Below are 21,093 nucleotides of genomic sequence, written 5' to 3' on the forward strand. Positions count from 1 at the left end.
CGTCCGATGCATGGAAGGGGTTAACAGTTAATGTAACATTAATTTTGAAATTAAAAAAGGTTGTTAAAATATTTCATAAATCAATGCTAAATATGTATTCTTTTTAGATTTATTTAAAATATTTACATTTGAACTTTTCTTAATTATTTCATTTACTTTAACATTATTTCCTATGGGGTATTATTTTAAGTCCCTAAATACATTATTTTCTATGGGAGGGTGTTGCAGTATCGGTGATTGGCCAAATCTGGTGCTGTACTTAATACTCATTCTTTTTGGCAGAAGTAACCTAAAGTCATACATTTAGCTCCAGCCCCTTTTTTCAGGGGTTGGAGACATGCAAGTCTGCACATCTGAGTAACTTTACTGTCAGATTGTGTGAATAGCCCAAAGTAGTAAAGTTACTCAAAGGTATAAGAGTAAATTGCAAGTGTAACTTACTCACAAGTGTAATTTACCTTTGTGAATAGTCCCCAGAGTGTGCTTTCGGTCAGCCTAATGCTTTTATCATTAGTTGGCTTTCTAGTCAATCTCATTTGATTACTTCTCATTCAATGGTTTATCTTCCTCTTCTTGTGTTTGGCCCTCCCTTGTAGTATAGCTTCTTTCCCATTCCTTTTTTAGATGAGTTGTATCTTTCCATAACTGACATCAGGTATCTACTTTTCCCTTTGTATTTAAGCACTCCATGGCATTGCTTGTGGTTTGCGTGATCGAGCACCCATGTGCTGCTTTCTCTTCACACATTCTTGCCCCCATGCTCTCTGTTGTCGCCCCAAGCTCATCTATTTCTTCCTTCTCTCTATCCAACTCTGCCTTCTTTTTTTTAATTACCTCCTCATTCCTAGTATCCTCTCTCGCTTCCCTACCCCTCCCTTCTCCCGACGTTCGGAAGCATTGATTTTGCTCCGTTTCGGGGGGGGGGGGAGATTTTTTATATATATATATATATATATATATGTATATATACACACATATATATATTACCTACTGGCGGTCGCCAGTAGGTATATATAGTTAGGATTTTTTCTCTATGGGTTTTTTGAAAATTCTATGTCTAATAACTTTGGCGTTTGTGGACGGAATTGGCTGAAATTTTCAGGAAAATGGCACATTTTGTTTCTGAGCAGCCCTTGAAAATTTGGGGGGGGTTCGTCCAGTGGGGGCCGAGAAAAAAGGGGGGTCCCAAAACGTGTTTTTAACATTGAGTTTTCCATAGGGCGGTTGGCCTCACTTTTAGCCCGAACGGCTGAATGGATTTGCACGAAACTTGGCAAAATTGTAGGGACTGGTAGCCCGATGTGCCTTTTTTAGGTCTCAATATATGTGCTCCAGTGGATTTTGAGAAATTAACGTTTAAAAAAAGATATATATCTGTAACAGCGGACCGGGCAGCGGCCCAGGACGCGTACTTTTCGCGCAACGGAGCTTTGTGAAGCGAAGCTGATTGGTTCTCTGGCGTCTGTCAACATTCCAAACAGTCCGTAGCGGCCGCCATCTTGTCTCTCGGTAGGATCGAGAGACAAGAGGAGGCCAAAGCGAAGGGGCAAATGACCATAAGGGGGAATAGTAGATCCTCGCTGACCCCCTAGGTTTGATGTGGAGGTTTTAAAAGGGCCCCGCGGGGCAAAAAAAAAAAATAATAATAATAATCGAACGGCTGAATGGATTTGCACGAAACTTGGCAAAATTGTAGGGACTGGTAGCCCGATGTGCCTTTGCTAGGTCTCAATATATGTGCTTCAGTGGATTTTGAGAAATTAACGTTCAAAAAAAGATATATATCTGTAACAGCGCACCGCTTCGCGTACTTTTCGCGTTACGGAGCTTTGCGAAGCGAAGCTGATTGGCTCTCCGGTGTCTGTAAACATTCCAAACAGTACGTAGCGGCCGCCATCTTGTCTCTCGGTAGGATCGAGAGACAAGAGGAGGCCAAAGCGAAGGGGCAAATGACCATAAGGGGGCATAGTAGATCCTCGCTGACCCCCTAGGTTTGATGTGGAAGTTTTAAAAGGGCCCCGCGGGGCAAAAAAAAAAAATAATAATAATAATCGAACGGCTGAATGGATTTGCACGAAACTTGGTAAAATATTAGGGACTGGTAGCCCGATGTGCCTTTGCTATGTCTCAATATATGTGCTTCAGTGCATTTTGAGAAATTAACGTTCAAAAACAAGATATATATCTGTAACAGCGCTCCGCTTCGCGGAGATAAAATTATATCTGTATTACCTAGCTGTTGCTAACACCAGTTAGCGACGGCTAGTAGGAGATAGCGACCATCTTGGGTCCCACTTTGCATGTGAGTGATATTTATCACTAATGACATGCAAAGTGGGCATGCCAAGATGTTAGCGACTGGAAACAGTCGCTAACATCGCTATCTCCTAGGGACTGGTAGCCCGATGTGCCTTTGCTATGTCTCAATATATGTGCTTCAGTGCATTTTGAGAAATTAACGTTCAAAAACAAGATATATATCTGTAACAGCGCTCCGCTTCGCGGAGATTAAATTATATCTGTATTACCTAGCTGTTGCTAACACCAGTTAGCGACGGCTAGTAGGAGATAGCGACCATCTTGGGTCCCACTTTGCATGTGAGTGATATTTATCACTAATGACATGCAAAGTGGGCATGCCAAGATGTTAGCGACTGGAAACAGTCGCTAACATCGCTATCTCCTATTATCAACTTTTGGAAATATTCGAGATAAGCGCAAATATCTCCAAAAAGTAACAGCTGCCCTGAGCAGTTCTTAGCCATGTTATCCAATGGGAGGTGGATAACATGGCTAAGAGCATTAGCTCGGTAATGCATGAATATCGCGGAGTTTTCAGCGATATTAATGCATGGCGCTCGTTTTTTATCGTATTTGCGATAAACCTTGATAATAGCAAGGTTTATCTGCGATAATTTCTGACGGTAAAAAAATCTTTGCAATGCATCGTTAGGGATAAATATCGCTTAACTTTGGTAATATGCCCCAACGTCTGTTAACGTTCGATTCGAAGGAAATCAGGAATTGTTGAAAAACATTGTGTGCGCCATCTTGTCTTTTTTCAAATGCCACACTTTTGTCGTGCACGGCAGCCATTTTAGATGCCTTGACCAGACCCACTCTGTGCACGCTGTCGATCCTTAGCATGGCTCCCCACCCTCGCAAGCATCTCACCCAGGCAGTGGTCACCCCCGCTCTCTGTCTTATGCATGGGTAATAAACCTCCCCCCATCTGCGCTGCTCTTCCCTGAGAATCACACCCTGTGCCCGCCCGACACCTCCCTTTCGCCCTATTCACTACCGCACCCTCTGACACTCCTTTTCCTCTGTGTCCGATTGTCCAGGCCGGTCCTAGGCTATCAGCTAGCCCTGCAGATGTAGTTTATGGCCACAGCTGTAAAGAATCACCCCTCTTCAAAGGAGTTATAGTAGATCAAGGCCCACACTCGATGAGATCCGTCACAGCAGAAGCGTTGCTATTATCTGAAAACCATCCTGTATTGTGATTGGGGAGGGGACCGAGCGTGAAGCGGAAGATTCCAGGGATGACTCTTTGTACATCAAAGTTTTTACAATTATGTGTCACATTAAAAATATATAGCACTCCGACAAAGTAGTAAGATTATAAAACTTTAATAATTTATAAATATATACAAGAAAACAAAAATAGTAATAACATATAAACATTTTTAGGGAAAAACAACGAAGTAGCGGTCGGCTGTGCGAATAGTCCCAACGCAGCACAACGTCCAGATTTCCGGCGTGGGGCGTCGCGGGGGGTGGGTCATCAGTAGCAAACTGTTGTGCGAATAGTTCCAAGGCAGCAGAACGCGCCGAAATCTAGATGACACGAAAGTGATGTCTAGTAAGTTGCCACCCAGCAAATAACGGCGTGGGGCGTCGCGGGGGGTGGGTCATCAGTAGCAAACTGTTGTGCGAATAGTTCCAAGGCAGCAGAACGATGGCACCAAGGTGATGTCCAGTAAGTTGCCGCACTGGTTTTGGTATCCTACAATGCTGCTCCGAATAACGGCGTGGGGCGCCCCGGGGGAGGCGGCGTGAACGGGCCTCTCCAGGTGGAGTCTCATCTGTTTTAGTGGGGCGCCCCTTTACCGTTTCAGTTGCCATTCCGTCCGCTTTTGGTCCACTGTGTCAAAATCCGCGATTCAGCTGAGTTGCGCCCACTCTTGCGGTGCAGCGATAGGCGGCTGCCACAGGACTCTCAAAATGGCGGCAGGCTCTTTCCTTTTTGGGCGTGGTCCACTGAAATGGCCCTGGGACACCTTGGAAATCGGACGCTTGTCTGCTAGGTCTTGGACCCCATTCTCGAAAGCGTCCCCTCCGCCTTGAGAATTCATCAAAAGTTTTGGGGGCCCCGACTCCTGCAGGCTTCTGGTGGGGAGCGGCTGCCATGATTGCTCGCGGAATGACCACGACGGAGCTACGAGATGGTGGTGCTCTCATGCTGACGCCAGTTTAGTCTGAAACATCCAGAAACAAGGTGGGGCTTTCATCGTTTGGGGGAAAAAAAAAGTTTTCATCCAATGAAAAGTGTTGTTTTTAGGTCATATGATCAAGCCTTCCATCATTCGGAAACCAAAAGTAAAATGAACCAATGAAAAGTTTTATAAACAAGTCACATGACCTGTTATGCGGCATAGGGTATAAAATGCGGAGAAAATACGTTGGCACGTGAGGCGGCGTCAGTAGCGGACCGATGTGCGAATAGGCCGAAGGCAATACAACGCGCCAAGATCCGGATGGCACCGAGGTGGTGTCCAGCAAGTTGCAGCACTGGTGTGGCCATCCTACAATGCTGAAAGTCGGCGTGGGGCGCCCCGTTGGCCTGTGAGTTTGCGTCAGTAGCGGACCGATGTGCGAATAGGCCGAAGGCAGCACAACGCGCCAAGATCCGGATGGCACCGAGGTGGTGTCTAGTAAGTTGTCGCACTTCTGTGGCCATCCTACAATGTTGAAAGTCGGCGTGGGGCGCCCCGTTGGCCTGTGAGATGGCGTCAGTAGCGGACCGATGTGCGAATGGGGCCAAAGGCAGCGCAACAATATTTTCTGACTGACACCACAAGGCGCTGAGATGCCAAGATCCGGATGGCACCGAGGTGATGTCTAAGTTGCGGACTGATGTGCGAATGGGGCCAAAGGCAGCGTAACAATATTTTTTGTATGGAAGATACCACTAGGCGTTGAGATGCCAAGATTCGGATGGCACTGAGGTGATGTCTAGCAAGTTGGTGTGGTCATCCTACAATGCTGAAACTCGGCGTGGGTCGCCCCATTAGCCTGTGAGATGGCGTCAGTAGCGGACCGATGTGCGAATAGGCCGAAGGCAGCACAACGCGCCAAGATCCGGATGTCACCGTGGTGGTTTCATAGTTGAGAGGCACTTCATCTGCAGTGGGGCGCCGAGATCCGGATGGCACCGAGGTGATGTCTAGCAAGTTGCTGTACTGGTGTGGTCATCCTACAATGCTGAAACTCGGCGTGGGTCGCCCCATTAGCCTGTGAGATGGCGTCAGTAGCGGACCGATGTGCGAATAGGCCGAAGGCAGCACAACGCGCCAAGATCCGGATGTCACCGTGGTGGTTTCATAGTTGAGAGGCACTTCATCTGCAGTGGGGCGCCGAGATCCGGATGGCACCGAGGTGATGTCTAGCAAGTTGCTGTACTGGTGTGGTTATTCTACAATGCTGAAACTCGGCGTGGGGCGCCCCATTAGCCTGTGAGATGGCGTCAGTAGCGGACCGATGTGCGAATGGGGCCAAAGGCAGCGCAACAATATTTTCTGAAGAGAAGACACCAAAAGGTGCTGACATTCCAAGATCCGGATGGCACCGAGGTGGTGTCTAGCAAGCTATGCAGTTGAGTTGTGTGCGCACTTGCGGCGAATAGGTCGAAGGCAGCATAACAATGTTTTCTGAATAGGAGACACCACAAGGCGTTGAGATTCGGTTACCACCGAGGTGATGTCTAGCAAGTTGCCGCACTGGTGTGGCCATCCTACAATACTGCTCCGAATAACGGCGTGGGGTGCCCGAAGGGGGGGGGAGCCGGCGTGAATGGGCCTTCCTAGGTGGAGGCTCGTCTGCTGTAGTGGGGCGCCCCTTTACCGTTTCAGTTGCCATTCAGCTGAGTTTCGGCTGCTCTTGATGCTACAGCGACAGGCGGCTGCAAGAGGACTCTCAAAATGGCGGCCTGTTCTTTGGATTTGGGCCTGGTCCACTAAAATGGCCCTGGGACACCTTAGAACTCGGACGCTCGATTTTCTTTTCCTTTCCTGTACATGCAAAAAAAGGTTAATGCCCGGTACGTTACACGCTTCATCTGCCACGATGAACTCTCCAGAGGAACCGAAAAAAAATATAGTTGTGGTAACTATACCATGCATCGTCATATGGAGAGGTGGCACCAATTAATTATAGTGCTGCATAAAAGAGAGATTTGGAGGAGAACCCCTGACCTGCTAGTACATTCATCAAAGAAGTGGCACTGAGAGCTTCAGAGGCAAGGGAAACGGTCCCAAATATTTAGAAGAACTTTGGAAAGATTAAAATGACATGTTTAGATTGTGGCAAATTAATTTCATGTGGACAGATGAGTGTTACTCTAATAAATACAGCATATGAACATCATCATAGTCGATGGTTGGTAGAGACATTTTGACTATATCCTGGACCTGCCCGTCCTCGCCCAAAATGGCGCCGGAATAAATGGGACTCGTAACTCCTTGTTGTGTACTGGTTGCAGAACCTTGAAATCACGAGATACGTATGCAGTTTTGAAGCACATGGCGGGCGGGGACGAGAATTGATTGAATATTTCGACATCCCTATTGATATTAAGTTCTGATGTGTTATTGATTACTGTACTGTTGAAAGTTCGAATTAACGTCACCCATGGTACTTGCCCGCAAATGTATATCTAGATAATTTTATTGTAACTGGCCCTGTCGTATTTTAATTATAAAATGTACGTCCACCGATTCCGTAACTGTTAGACACCTTAGTTCTTGCAACCTAATGGCCCGCCCGTTACGTTCCTCTACAGTGTAAATGTCTATTCATCATATACGATTACAGTTTGCTCTGTGGCAGGCCCACGTGGTTATAGGCTCGTATTTGTATAATGAAATTTTCACAATAAAGGTTTTTAAAAGAAAACATGGTAGTAGTATATACATTGGTAAAGTTTTTAATAATAGTGACTGTTTTAGAATCATTAAAAGGCAAGTGAAATAAAGCAGACCAATTACATGAAGGGTAAAAGGTATAATACGAAGGAACGCAGTAAAGATAAATGGTCAAGGGCTGTTGTGTTTTCTATTCCTGCAACATAAAGTGATCGATAAGAATCTCATATTCAGGCATATCGGCGACTAAGACAGCAGGTCGACCCTCTTTTGCTCAACGGCTCCGTCATGGGACGAAGAAACGCTCTTTTTCTCGAAAAAAGAATATATTTTACTTGCAGGACAGTTGTAAAATTTCCGGGAAAGTACATTAGCCTGGAACATTATAACATATATTTAAGAAAAAATAATGTTCGGAAGTAATGAAAAGCGTAATTTTTAGGTCATATGACCAAGCCTTTCATCATTACAATAAGAAAAGTAAAATGAACCAATGAAAAGTTTTATTAACAAGTCACATGACTTGTTATGCTTACGTTACGCGCTGCGCGCCCCGGATGACTTCCGGATGCGCTAACGCGGCGCGTCATATGACGCATTACGCGACAACGCAGGTACAGAATATAGTCAAAATGTCTCCACCAACCAGCGGTCGGAACACAACCCCTTTCAGCAGGCTAAATAGTTCTGTTAAATGACAACAGAAGGGACAGGCAACAAGAACCATCAGTCAAAGAGGGGAGAGCTAGTTCTTCTCTACCGGGTTACATTGGGGCGCTACCGGAACTGATCGAATTGGTAGTCTACAGTGTTTCTGGATGTTTCAGACTGAAGCTGGGGTTAGCATGAGAGCAGCACCATTTCGTAGCTCCGTCGTGGTCATTCCGCAACCAATCATGGCAGCCGTTCTTTATCGTTATTTTGGGCGGGGTGGGTGGCGGAGCCGAGCTGTTTTGAAGCCATCATTGTGTGGAGTTCAGTTCATCTCACTAGTTTTGTATTTGTCATGAGGGGTTGTTCCTAATGTTTCTATTTTAGCGAGGTCAAAAAGAGATCCCATTAGTGGCCTACTGATTTTGCTCGATTCCTTTTCTTTTTTTTTTACACGATTTTTCGTTATCTGCAAAGACTAAACAGAGTATTGCGACTCTGTGTTTGTTTGTAAATAGAGAATGAACCAAAGAGAACTAATTCTAAAACAGTAAATACTTGGATAACAATCAATCAAATGGAGAGAGAAGCAGGCACGACGGATTACAATGGGGGCAAAGACCTGCGTTAACTACCTTTCACTATCTGCAAAGAGAGAGTACTCCTAATAGAAATGAGGGGGGGGGGGCACCATTCAAAGCAGATCAGTGTGCATAAACACGAAAATGTTTTCACTTACCACGTACTTGACATTCGACAGCTTATGATATTTGCTATTAAAAAAACATTGAAATTCACTGAAAAAACCATAGGTTATAGACCATATATAGTTAGGAATTAGCATTTACAAAACCTTGAAAATTCACTGAAAAAACCATAGGTTATAGACCATATATAGTTAGGAATTAGCATTTAAAAAACCTTATTTTACTCACACAAAACCATTGAAATTCCATATATAGTTAGTTGCACTAACTATATATCGCGCACCCGCAATCCACTGCTGATCATGTCACATATTACATCATTCATGACATGGTCAGTGACATCACTGATGACATCACTGATGACATCTCAAATGACATCACTGATGACATCTCACATGACATCACTGATGACATCATCTAGTGTCTGTGTGTTTTTGTAAAGTTTAAATATGTTTTACATATTGAAGAATGAGTGGATGTATAAGTGTCTGGATGAAGGATTTAGTAGGTGCGTGACTGACTGTATGAGTGAGTGATTAAATGTGTCTCACTGAATGCATGGGTTAGTGACTAAACTGTCTTAATTTGTGCATCATTATGTCTGTTGTTCTGTAAACTGCTGCATGTGTTGATCATTAGCTATACGAGAGGCTATATGTGTTATTAATTGGTTGCCCAAGTATTTCTATGGGAGATTGAGTTTGTGTAGGGGTGGCTGGAAGGTGTGTGACTCTATGCATAGATGTGTGAGCAGTTTATTCACTAGGTGTATGAGTTCAAGAGTGCATGTGGAAACAGCTACATGGGCAGTTGACTGTGTGCATGAGTGTATTGATGAGTGAATGGATATCTCAATGCTACATGTCATAGTAAGTACATATGTAAAACACAGTACATGTGAGAGTTGGCATATATAAATAACTGTGCATGAGAGCCACTGAATGAGTGAGTAGTTGTATCGATCATTGTGAACTTGTATCAGGGATTGTATAAGAGAGTAAATATGTGTTAGTATATGTTTCAATAAGTAAGGTGTGTTTAACTGTATAGTTGAAGAAATGGAGGTGAGATTGTTTCTTTGCATGACTGACTGGGTGTGTGAGTAACTCCATGGATGAGTGGCAGTGTGTGAGTGTCTGTATACACTGAGTGTATCTAAGGTTATATTAGAGTCTGAAGAGGTTTATCGTATTAGCACAAGAATGATGTCAAATGAGATGTCATCAGTGATGTCATCAGTGATGTCATTTGAGATGTCATCAGTGATGCCATCAGTGATGTCACTGACCATGTCATGAATGATGTAATATGTGACATGATCAGCAGTGGATTGCAGGTGCGCGATATATAGTTAGTGCAACTAACTATATATGGAATTTCAATGGTTTTGTGTGAGTAAAATAAGGTTTTTTAAATGCTAATTCCTAACTATATATGGTCTATAACCTATGGTTTTTTCAGTGAATTTTCAAGGTTTTGTAAATGCTAATTCCTAACTATATATGGTCTATAACCTATGGTTTTTTCAGTGAATATATATATATATACACATATATTTTTAGCCAAAAGTGTTCAGCATCAACAACTTTTAAAGGCGAGATCTATTGGCTTTGCCTATGCTTGTTTTGTTTTGAACACAGACAGACACACAGGACTTTACCGCAAGGAATACATCAAAAAAGGTTCACCTGTTACCCGAATAATACAATTTCACGCCATGCACAGACACAAAAAAGCTTTGAGTTTCAGTGCACTGTCGTTCGCCTTTGCTCGCCTATTAAGCCTTTAAGTGGCTTGAAATCCTGTACATTTATAATAAGGACAGCAGCAAATGCGTTCACAAGATCCTTTCATAGTTGCAAAAGGCGTGTAAGGATTATAAGGCAGTAGTTATGAGGGCATAGCCAGACCTAAACTCTTTGTAAAGGCTCTGCAATCCAGCTTTGATGAAAGCTAAAATGTTGGGCCTGCAAAGGAGCTTTCATCAGACAGATTGCCTTTGTAAGTGAAGATACAGTTTCACTAATGTCTGAAAAATAGGGGCCCGAGAGTGCCAGACAGCTTTCATGGTTCACCTGATACTGTGCTAAGTGACCTGCGCTTTGCAGTTGCACGCATTTTAGTTGTGTGTTCTAAAGCTTCATGATAATATGGATATATTTTTTGTGGAGAAGCGAGGGCGCTTACGTTCTCGTTTGCCATTGGTGTGGTGTGCTGTGCAAAAAATATGAGCAGAGAGGACAGTTTATCTTTGATGACGAGTTGCTAAATAGATGTACAAAAATGCCCTGTAATATTATTTCGTCTCCCCTGGAAAGCAATCCTGTACGGAAACTGATAGCAATTTCTGTTGTATGAAAGCCAGAGGCACAATCGTGGCCCAAATGAAGGTTGTTTTATGCACACGATGACCCCCACATTAACTTAAGATGTTCAGGGAAGGAAGAGCACAGGAAATAAAGCTAACCATATTAAATGTCCTTCTGCCTGGGGAGAACAGAGGGTGGGATTTTCTGTCACGCATGTGAGAAGTGAAATCTTCCCATGATATACAATTACAAGCTGTTTTGCTGCTAATGTGGTCGTTCTGCAATGGCAAAACATTATGGTTTTAATCATGTTTGTTTGGAAAATGCAGGCTGCATGACCCGTCCTATTGAACTTGCATATGGTTTCTGCTAATTCAATATTGCTGTATGTAGCCCCTTTATCAGTTATTGTTCCTATCTGTCTCATACAAAAGAGCAAAATGTGGATATCTTTTGGTCAGTTGCGCATAATGTGGCTCAGTATTTTGCAGAAATCTTTCATACTATGACTTTTTACTTTCCTTTTAACACAGATAAACATTATTCAGGGGATAGTGGCCGAAATCAACATCAAGACTGGAGAATCAGAATGCCAATATTACAAAGAAAGGCTTATTTATCTGGAGGGTCAAAATGATCCGTTGATTGACAATTCGCGAGTATTGTGTTGCCACGGTGAACTGAAGAACAACAGAGGGGCGGTAAGAATACTAGCTGTCTAATTCTGTAATTGCTAAAATGTATATAAATATATATTTACACGATATAACTGACTCTTTGTTTCTCTTAAGTGGACAGTCGTATGGTGCTTTTTCACACCATGACAAGGCCCCCACTCTTTCCTCACCGCTACACTCCACACAGCCTTTAAAGGAAGTTTTGTAAATTCTGTTCACCCCACAAAGGAGAAACAAACGATCCAAGTTGGCAGCAATCTGTTCATCACTGCTACCATAATGGTTCTCCTGCAGGCCCCTATTCTTCCAGGTGCCTAACTATGTAGTAGTCTCCACAATGCCCTACAACTTTTACCTGCACTCTGATAGCAAAGGCGCAGTCAGTAGTGTGTCATTCACTATGTCCCCCTAACCACATTCCTCTTGTATTCACCTAATGTGGGCAGTTAATGACTGCTGGGACAATTCTTTCACAGCACCCATAAGTAAGTAGGCTGTGAGTGGAAATGGAAAGGGGTGACATGAAGCAGAGAAACTCAAACTAGAAAGTTGGAATTCCTATTCCCAGGGCCAGAACCAGTGTTAAAAATGTACCACAGAGGTCGGGTGGAGCACATAGTATCATGTCCCCGTAGTTTGTATTTGTGAGCCCCAATACCGCTTGAGGAACTTCACACCTCCTTCCACAGTCCAAAATCCATAACAACTGGTCATTGCAAATCTAGGTTTTGAAATATAATGGTGCTGGAAGTAGCATCAGAATATTTCTCTTTAAACTGAGCCATTGGCACTATAACGGGAGTCAGGCTCATTGTCCACTACCCTGGAAAATCTGTGATATCTCGTGAAGGAACCTGTTTGGTCTTGTAATCCAATGGAATATTCCATCTTAAAATTTATTTTACGGGTCTAATAAAATATAATTGATTACAGACACTTACAGTTCTTTGGAACACAAGCTACATTGATCACAAGAGATGATATACTCAGAGGCTTACTTTCCCAAGACTTTGGCCAAGAACCTTTTGCCAGTTAGGGGTGGTATATTTCACTGATATTGGTCCCCATAGTTTAGAAACAATTAAAGTAATAGAATGTCGATTTTCTTGGCTAAAGGAAAGGAAAAGCAAGATTCTGTGAAAAAAAACTGAGGTAAGTATTAAGCTTAAGCTTGTAGATGGCAGTCATTAATAGACAAGATCTACCTCTCCTTGGAGACCTAGGAAAAAGATTAACCAGGAATCATGCAATGGTCTGTCAGGCTTAGCGCAGCCTATCAAACCCAGGACTGTAGCTGTTGAGTCTTCTTCTCTCATTATGACCAGACTAGAAAGTACTATGAAGATAATGTAAAAACATCAATAATGCCACTCCCAGGATTAACAGTGCTGCCCAAGATCTGATCAGATCTACTACATGTTTAGCTTGGTCTGAAACCTGGATAATGTAGCTGTAAGAGAAGTAGCTGCAAATGACTACAAAACAAAGAGGAAGAGATTCCATTTTCAATTCCAAGCGTAAAGGGACAGAGACAGAGGATGGATAATATTCACATTTGTGACTTTAATATAGCCAGTGCATTCCTTTACCCTATCTAGGGATTCCACATTTTATACCAAGACCAGAGGTTCCTATTATGACTATTTAAACAATATTTACCTAAGTAATAGATTCCTCTGTGTCACCTGCTTCAACAAACTGTTCTGAAAGTGTCATCTCTTGAACAGTGTACTGATTTGAAAATGTTCTGCAAATGAGCACCACCACAGAAAGTCTTAGAATACAAACCGAGTCCCCCCAAAGACGAATGGGTTACAAATATTTCTGTGACACCACTTATTGCCCCGGTTAGCTCTGCCAATGACTGACCTAACCCAGCTACTGCCACACTTGTACCAGTGTGACAATTCAGACAATTCTAGGCCACCCTAAGGTATATAATGAAGGTGTGAGTGGCAGGTATTGTTCTTTTTTTATTGGTAATTGGCTTATTAAAAACTTGTTTTCTCATCTAAAAATTAGACAGCCAGTGCCACTATGTGGTCTACTGTCACTAGAGCTGGTGCTAATAATTATTTGCTGGGGCCGAGCACCAGAAACCACTGGCTCAAATTAAGCAGTGCTGATGAATATATCTTCCTGCAGATTCCTAACCTCATGAAAACCTCTCCAGGCTCCAGGATGGTCTGGAAACCTGTCTCTAGCAATTAGTCTCCAGCATTGCCTGGTGGTACCATACAACTTGAGTCATGGCACCACTCATCAGATGTGATAACATCAGAGTATGTTAGGTGCCAGCCAGTACACTGGCATCAGTTTCAGTTTTTTTCTAACTCATTGATCCAGGTCTAGAGCTCATTAGGTGCGTCCCTGATAAAATCCCTCACCATTTCTGCAGTATCTAGATCAAATACTTACCTCTAAGGTTTGATGGTTTCAACCCAGTTGCAGATTCTGCAAGAAGATGTCCATGTAGAATCCACATAATAACTCCATGTGGTATTTATGCTCGGAACACAGCGCTGCAGTCTGTTCATTGATGAGCCTGAAAGCCATCTGGAGTGGGAGGACAGGCTATTTTGGACAAGGCCCACAGGCCCATGCAGACGCTTTTACCTTCACTTTCAAATAAGTCTCCTGACATGGAATTAACTCCCAAAATATAATCTGTTAAAAAGCACCATAAGAAGGAGAAGTCTTTCTTTTTTGAAGTCTCAATGCCGTTCCCTGATGCCAGACGCTTCATCGGCAGGGAGAATCCTGATGTTGGAAAAGATAGGACCGGATTTTTTAGCTCCATAGACTGACCCTGCACAGGTCGAGGCCTTCCATCTCATGATGCTGGACTTGTTTGGGACAGCTCTGGTACCCTATGTGCCACTCCCCAAAGGATAACCCATCCTGCTTGGTTGGCAAACCCCAATTCCACACCTCCACAGCTTTCCTAAAAGAAGTCGAAGGATGTAATGGTGCTGTCACCCATTGTTAATGGTGCTGCCGTAGACACCAACAGAGACATCGATCATAGAGATTTCTTCACTGCCTCTAAAATCTCAAGAAATCATTCAAGTGGTTAAATAGAAGGTGAAAGCCTGTTTTTGATGACATACCTTTGGAAGAGGTTTTGCAGCTTGAAGTGTCTTCTATACATGCTGTGCATAATTTAACATTTAGTGGTTAGGCCTGGAAGTGTTAGTTTACAAAACGTTTTCCCACTCTTGGTAGGCATCAGCCTATGCGGAGCCTGAGTGTGACATTGTCCCATTGTAGACTCTTTTTTCTACCTTTGGACCAAGGGAGCTCCACAGCAAGGCGCTGAAGGTTTTCACTAGATCTTAAATAGATACTGAAAAGCTTGAGAGAACATGGGAGCTAAATGCTCAACACTAGATTGAGGTTTTTTCTTTGCTCCGCATTGGATTGAGGTTTTCGGAAATATTTTCAGAGGGTACTTCTACGCAGTCGTAGAATGATAAATGATGAAGTTGGGCTCCTGAAAATCCTCAACTGCATTCTGTAGTATTTACATGGTCTTTAAATTCTAATCCAACTGGCATATGAAGTTCTACCTTAATAACTGACATCCAGTACACCTGTTCTGCTTTCCTATAAACCATATGTCTGAAGATTGTTATTTCTATTCACTAATAACAAATCAAAAAACCTCATTTACTGGAAGAAGGTTTTACTTGCCCATTGCGCAAAGACTAACATTGCAGGACTATCTGAGATAGAGAGGCAGAAAAACGCTATGTTGATGAAGGAGACGTCAATGGATTGTCACATGAAATAGACCCTATGTCTCCAGTACTACAAAGCAAAAACAAACTGTTGGAGCTGTCAAAAAACAAATCATCCAAACTACATGTGAAGCGAAGAAGGAACAGCAACAAAAATACAGGCTCTTGATTCCAAACAAATGCAATCAAAGGCGCCTTAGAGACTTCCCATCCTAATGAATCAAAAGCCATTTGTGAGGAGTTAACGATCAGACACTGGTGTTGATGAGGAAGGCTAAAGAGACTGCTAAAGACATGAGGGGGTGGTCAGCAGATTTTTAAACCTACACTAAAAAGTGACAGATAGAAGAGGTCAGGTGAGGATACCTTATGCTGTTCAACCACAAAGATATCCTACAGGAAGTCAGTTTACCTAATCAACACAGTGGAAGCAAACACAAGGCAAAACATTTTTTGTAACAGAGCAAAGGTGTACACTACTTTAAAGAGGGTACAATCCGTTGCGGAAACAGGATGTCTTTACCATGTTTCTCAGTCTCTGCGGTAAGGATAGTGATGAAACATTTGGTTATGTTGGCCTCATGTATTCGTTTGATCGAAACATGAGATTATATATAAGGCATGTTGAGGAGTGGCTAAACAGTCATTCTAAACAGCAATTGTTGGGAAAATTGGAGGCTATAGTGGTTGTTACAGAAAGGGTCAGCAAGGCGATGAAGTTGAAAAGATATAACATGTTGAATGGAAAGACATTCACTACACCTCTTCCTTCGACCTTTAAAACAACAGGTGCCTCACCGGTAGGCTGGGGAGCATACATGGGACAGCTAAAGGTGAGATGTCTCTGGTTCGCACACGAGGCAACAATGCACATCAATTACTAGGAATTGAGCTGAAAAAATCCTCTTGACACTCAGTGTTTGAAAGCTAAATTCAGTGTAAAAGAGTACAAAGTCTAACAGACAACACAACTGCTATGTTCTGTCCCTCTTAAGACTAGTACAGTCTATCTGCAAGGGAACAGTTACACGAAACATACACTTGGTAGTAAACCACATCCCAGGAATATTAAACTCTCATGCAGATGAGCTAAGCTTGCCTACCAACACTTCCCACAAATGGACTCTAAAACAAGCTTTAGTAGACACAATATTCCAACAGTGGGAAAACTACTAGTAGACCTGTTTGCAACAGCAGAAAATGCTAAATGGCAGTCTTTCTAATCCACGCAATACTATCCCAGAACTCTGGGGAATGCCCTGTTGATAAGTTGGAACAGAATGCTCGTTTACACTTTTTCCCCAGTGCCATTGATTCCCCTAGTATTGAAGAAGTTCAGTACATCCAACATGACTCCAATTCTAGTGGCTCCCACAGGGCCACATCCGCCTTGGTTCCCTTACATACTACAACGAACACGGGGCATGTCTGCAAAGGTCCCAACTCACAAAGAAAATGAAAAGGTGGGAAAGTGTTTCACCTAAAACTGGGAGAACTACAACTGAGGGCCCGGTTCTTGAGATAGATGAGTTTAGACACCTGGCACTACCTCCAAGAAAACTAGATATCATTAGGGAGGCGCCTAGACCCTTCTTGAGGACCTGCTATGTGTTAAATTACAAAAAGGCACCTTGTATGGTGCAAGAAAAATAATTTCTACCGTTGTATGTCTGAGGAAACATCGATAGTTAGATATATCACACATTTAGTGTACTTCAAACTATCCTACACCTCCTTGAGTGTACATTTGTCAGTGACTGCAGCATACATTAAAGGGATTCACATAAAGCAGGTTTTCCCTATTCCAGTCATGAAAAGATTAATCGAAGGAGTTAAAAGACTTTTCCTTTCACTTGCAGCTCCGGGACCACAGTGAAACTTAAATTTAATACTAGCAGGTTTTATGAATTCTCCATTCAAATCAATGCACAAATCATCACTTAAGTTCCTTACAACGAAGACTGCGTTCCTGGTATAGATAACAACTCTTAGAAAAGTAAGTGAGTTACAAGCACACACGGTTAAGGAGCAAGGATAAGGTTATTATTACAACACATCTAAAGTTTTTACCTAAGCTAGTGTCACCATTCCATATCATTCACACATACCTCTCCTGGTTTTCATTCAGAAACCAAACACAGCACAAAGGGGACTATACATCTTATATGCGAGGAAAGCAGTGGTATACTACATACGGGACACCCAAAATAATCAGGAAGAACACACAGTTCTTTGTGGCACATTCACCTTAAGCTCTGGGCACTGCAAAGACAAAAACATCATTGCAAAATAGATAGGAAAAACAAAGATTGCTCGGAAATCCCCAACAAAACGAGGGATATGAAACCTAGAGCTCATTCCACCCAGATAAAAGGAGCTACACATGCATTCATGGTTAATGTATCGCTTGATAACATCTACAAGGCAGCTACATGGTCTTCAGAACACACTTTTATAATACATAATTGTGTAGATATTCAAGCACGCAAAGAAGTGACCGGAGGACATTCCATACTAAATCCTTTCTCTTATTAACTCAATTTCATGATACATTTTAGTGTTTCACAAATAACGGGCTGTTCACCTTTCTATGTTTTCTAGCTAATGACAAATGTCCTTTTTTGCAGTCTTATCTGAAGAGTGCTTTTAAAAATCTGATGTTGTAAGGACTTATTGTGGTCAATACCAAATTTGCACTGTGCTTAGGACCAGCCTACTGCGTACCACTGCTTGGCTTTGTCAGTCTCACTAACTTGCGTATTCAATGGCTTTCTTTCCTATTCTTGTATTTTACCCTTCCCTGGAGCATAGCCTCTTCACCATCATTTTGATTGGATTACTTATATGCTTCCTTTTCCAGTGAGAATTATTCCATTAAAGTGCATGCCATTTCTTGCTTTGGCTCTTGCGTGCTGTTACACCCCTCAAATACCAGTCCCCCCACACACTGTGTTTGCTCTTTCTTCACCCAGTTAATCCATTACTTCCTCCACCCTTGCTTTCTATTGCATTCCCCCATCCTTCCTTGCATTCCTTGCATCAAGCTCCTAAGTAGCTCCTCACCCATTCTTTTGCAGTCCTTTAAAACAAAAAAGGGAAGGATTTGATATTTTTGGATGGCCCAGTATCTGTCATGTGCTTCCTGGCTGCTCTGTTTTTAAAAAGCTGTATATAAAATACTTTTATATTATTTATTTTTATTTACAACTCAAAGCTACGTCTGCCATTTTGGAATGTTAAATTAAAACATAAACAAAATGGCCAAAAAGGGACAATCCATATACACACGGATGGGTGATGAATCATGCGTGTGCATAAATCATAATGCTGGGCCATTGTCAGACCCCGTTCAGAAGGCCATTGGACACACAGGGGCTGCTGTGTACCATTCATAGTGGTTGAGGTTGTTTGCCCTGAGTGTTCTTGTGTCCTTCTGTCTGTGGCTCTGCAAACTGGGCCAGTTACACTATCTGCACTTCGCGCTTGCATTAGGGCGTGCAGTCAAAGGCTACGAAGGGAGGCCCAAGCTCAGAACTCAACAGTCAAACAAAAGACCAAATAAATGCATTGTCCAGCCTAGTGCTAAACGTACCAAAAAGAAAGCGCTTTACAATCATAGCCAAATGTAACACAGCACAGTAACCCATCCTAAATAGCAGCATCTTCTTGGACTAAGAGCGGTTATTATGTCTAAATATATTTTACTGTAACATGATCATAGACAGAGGTGCAGTTTACTAGGGCTTTACTCTCATGGAGTAACTCACAGTTCAGTATTTCAGACCTAAATAAAATGGATCCAATAGGTAACAGTCACTGTTCCTGCTGCAGAACATGGCTTGTTATAATTGTATCAATCTTCAACGACAATATTATAATGTATCATTGGAAAGAGTAATGTAATCAAAATAATTCTAACAACACAATGTCATTCTGTGGCAAGCAAACATGAAGCATAGATTAAACATTAATACAATGCAGCAAATTAGTATGACAATTGTTATATTCATCAATATTGTTTTTGAGTCCACGATCATTAACAAGTTCCTTGTCTGTCATCCTTGTCTAAGAGCAGTGGGTGTCTGCATAGGCATTTTGTCCAGATAGTTCAGTATGATCCTGAAGGGAGAAAGCTTAGAACACCTCGCTTTTTTATTTCCTCCTTGCAGTGGTCCTGTGTTTGGAGCAATTCTCTTTTTTAAGAGACCAGGACCACTGCAAACAGGAAATAAAAAAGCTGGATCATACATAACTATCTCACAATTCATTATGAACAACATACTTACACAGAGTTTCTGAAACCATTTGGATTGGTTCCCTCTCTGATGTAATTTTCTGACTGCTCTTCAGACACAGCCTTTGTGCAAGGTGGAGGCTTTCACTGCAGGTAGCAATCTTGCTATCTTTAAGTAGGAGCATACAAAACAAGTCTACACTGAAGTGTGAGATCTCTGCACCTGTCTTCCTTTACCCTTTGTGAAGCAGTAATAAGGGACAAGCAAAAGGTCTAGCCCTGCCTAAAAACTTCCTCACCTTGAACACAAGGATCTACAGTCCCACAACCCACCCCTACTATCTACCAATTGACAGTTATCCCTAAGAACAAATAAACAAAATGCCCCCCCGTCCCAGTACTCAGACTCCTACAGCACACAGTGTCCTTCTACCATATGTGTTCTAGTTCTACAAACTCACTGCACATGCACACTTGTCACGCACATGGATTGTCAGCGCAAGGTTCCGGGGTTCACATAGCAGAACTTTACACCAGAGTAGTCAGTAAATCTCTAAAACACAGAGAAAAAGGCCTGGTTATAATAAAGATTCGCAATGCGCTAGGTCATCACTTCGTGCTCACCCAAAGCAGGGATAGGAGTCCAGTGCCTACTATGAGGGCACATTTCGTGCAGTCCTTCAGGTAACAGAAGAGGTTCTGAACTTCACATTAGTAGGGACCAGCCTAAGCCTATGGGCACACACTGGATTTTTGTCATTCAAGGGTCAAAATAAAAAGTCAGGATACCAGTTTAACAAACAATCTGCCACTCAGTGCAAAGGTACAACTCATTGACCTAGCTTTGGACATCACCATTTCAACAACCACCATAGCGTCAGAATTCTGTACCAAAGTGCATATACGCCCTCTCTCTCTTTTTCAATTTGTTTTTATTTTCTGATGCCGCACAGCATCTGCAAAAATAACTGATAAAACCAGTGGGTCAAAAGGCAAGACCTAATGGCCATGCCAATGCTTTTTTCGCCAAAAGTGGCTTATTGCGTTTCAATGAAAATGATGGTGTCTGTTCAGCCCTTGAAACCATTCTCATGATTTAAAGATGCCAAGCATTCAAATGAAAGCATGACAAACGTGACTCGGACACAATGGTTCAATGGTTACACGGCAGGGCACTGCTTTCCTTTAACTTATGAACCTTAGTTTATTGGGGGTTCAGTGTGTAAAATTGGCCAGTTTTGAGTAAAATATCCCAGCAGTAAATAAAGTGAACATGAGCGATGTGAATTGATCTGTGTGCCTTGAAGGCAGAAGAAGGAAGTCATTCTTTTCTCCAAGTCTCCTAGTGTCTGCTTGTGGTGCAGAGGGATTCTGTCTGTTTAGCTGAGGCATGTGGAAGAGTGATGTGGAGGTCACAAGGGGCCTGTCCTTTCAGACGTGCTTTCATGTGGCAGCTTTAGAACCGACCACCATTTCTGTTGGCCACATCACACACATTAGTCGTCAACCTCCCCCATCCCTGCAAGGTCACCTCGCCGTGACCTTTACAGAACCGAGGGTTGATGCAAACATCCGCTGGGAGCACGAGACTTTGATCTTGTGTCTTTGTGAATGTTGCACTTTGCTCTGC

The 21,093-nt window shown here is 42.6% G+C and overlaps 1 protein-coding gene across 4 annotated transcripts in view; it reads left to right on the forward strand.

Moving 5' to 3' along the window:
* The window catches only part of ARHGEF3 (Rho guanine nucleotide exchange factor 3), an 800,814-nt gene that overhangs the window by 761,403 nt on the left and 18,318 nt on the right, over positions 1–21,093 (forward strand). For all 4 annotated transcript variants that reach the window (XM_078661575.1, XM_078661576.1, XM_078661577.1 and 1 more), the window contains one exon: positions 11,346–11,513. In XM_078661575.1, coding sequence (XP_078517701.1) covers positions 11,346–11,513 — 168 coding nt within the window. The remainder of the gene's footprint in view (positions 1–11,345; positions 11,514–21,093) is intronic.

Source organism: Lissotriton helveticus, chromosome 9 (assembly GCF_964261635.1).
Source record: "Lissotriton helveticus chromosome 9, aLisHel1.1, whole genome shotgun sequence".
Lineage (NCBI taxonomy): Eukaryota > Metazoa > Chordata > Amphibia > Caudata > Salamandridae > Lissotriton > Lissotriton helveticus.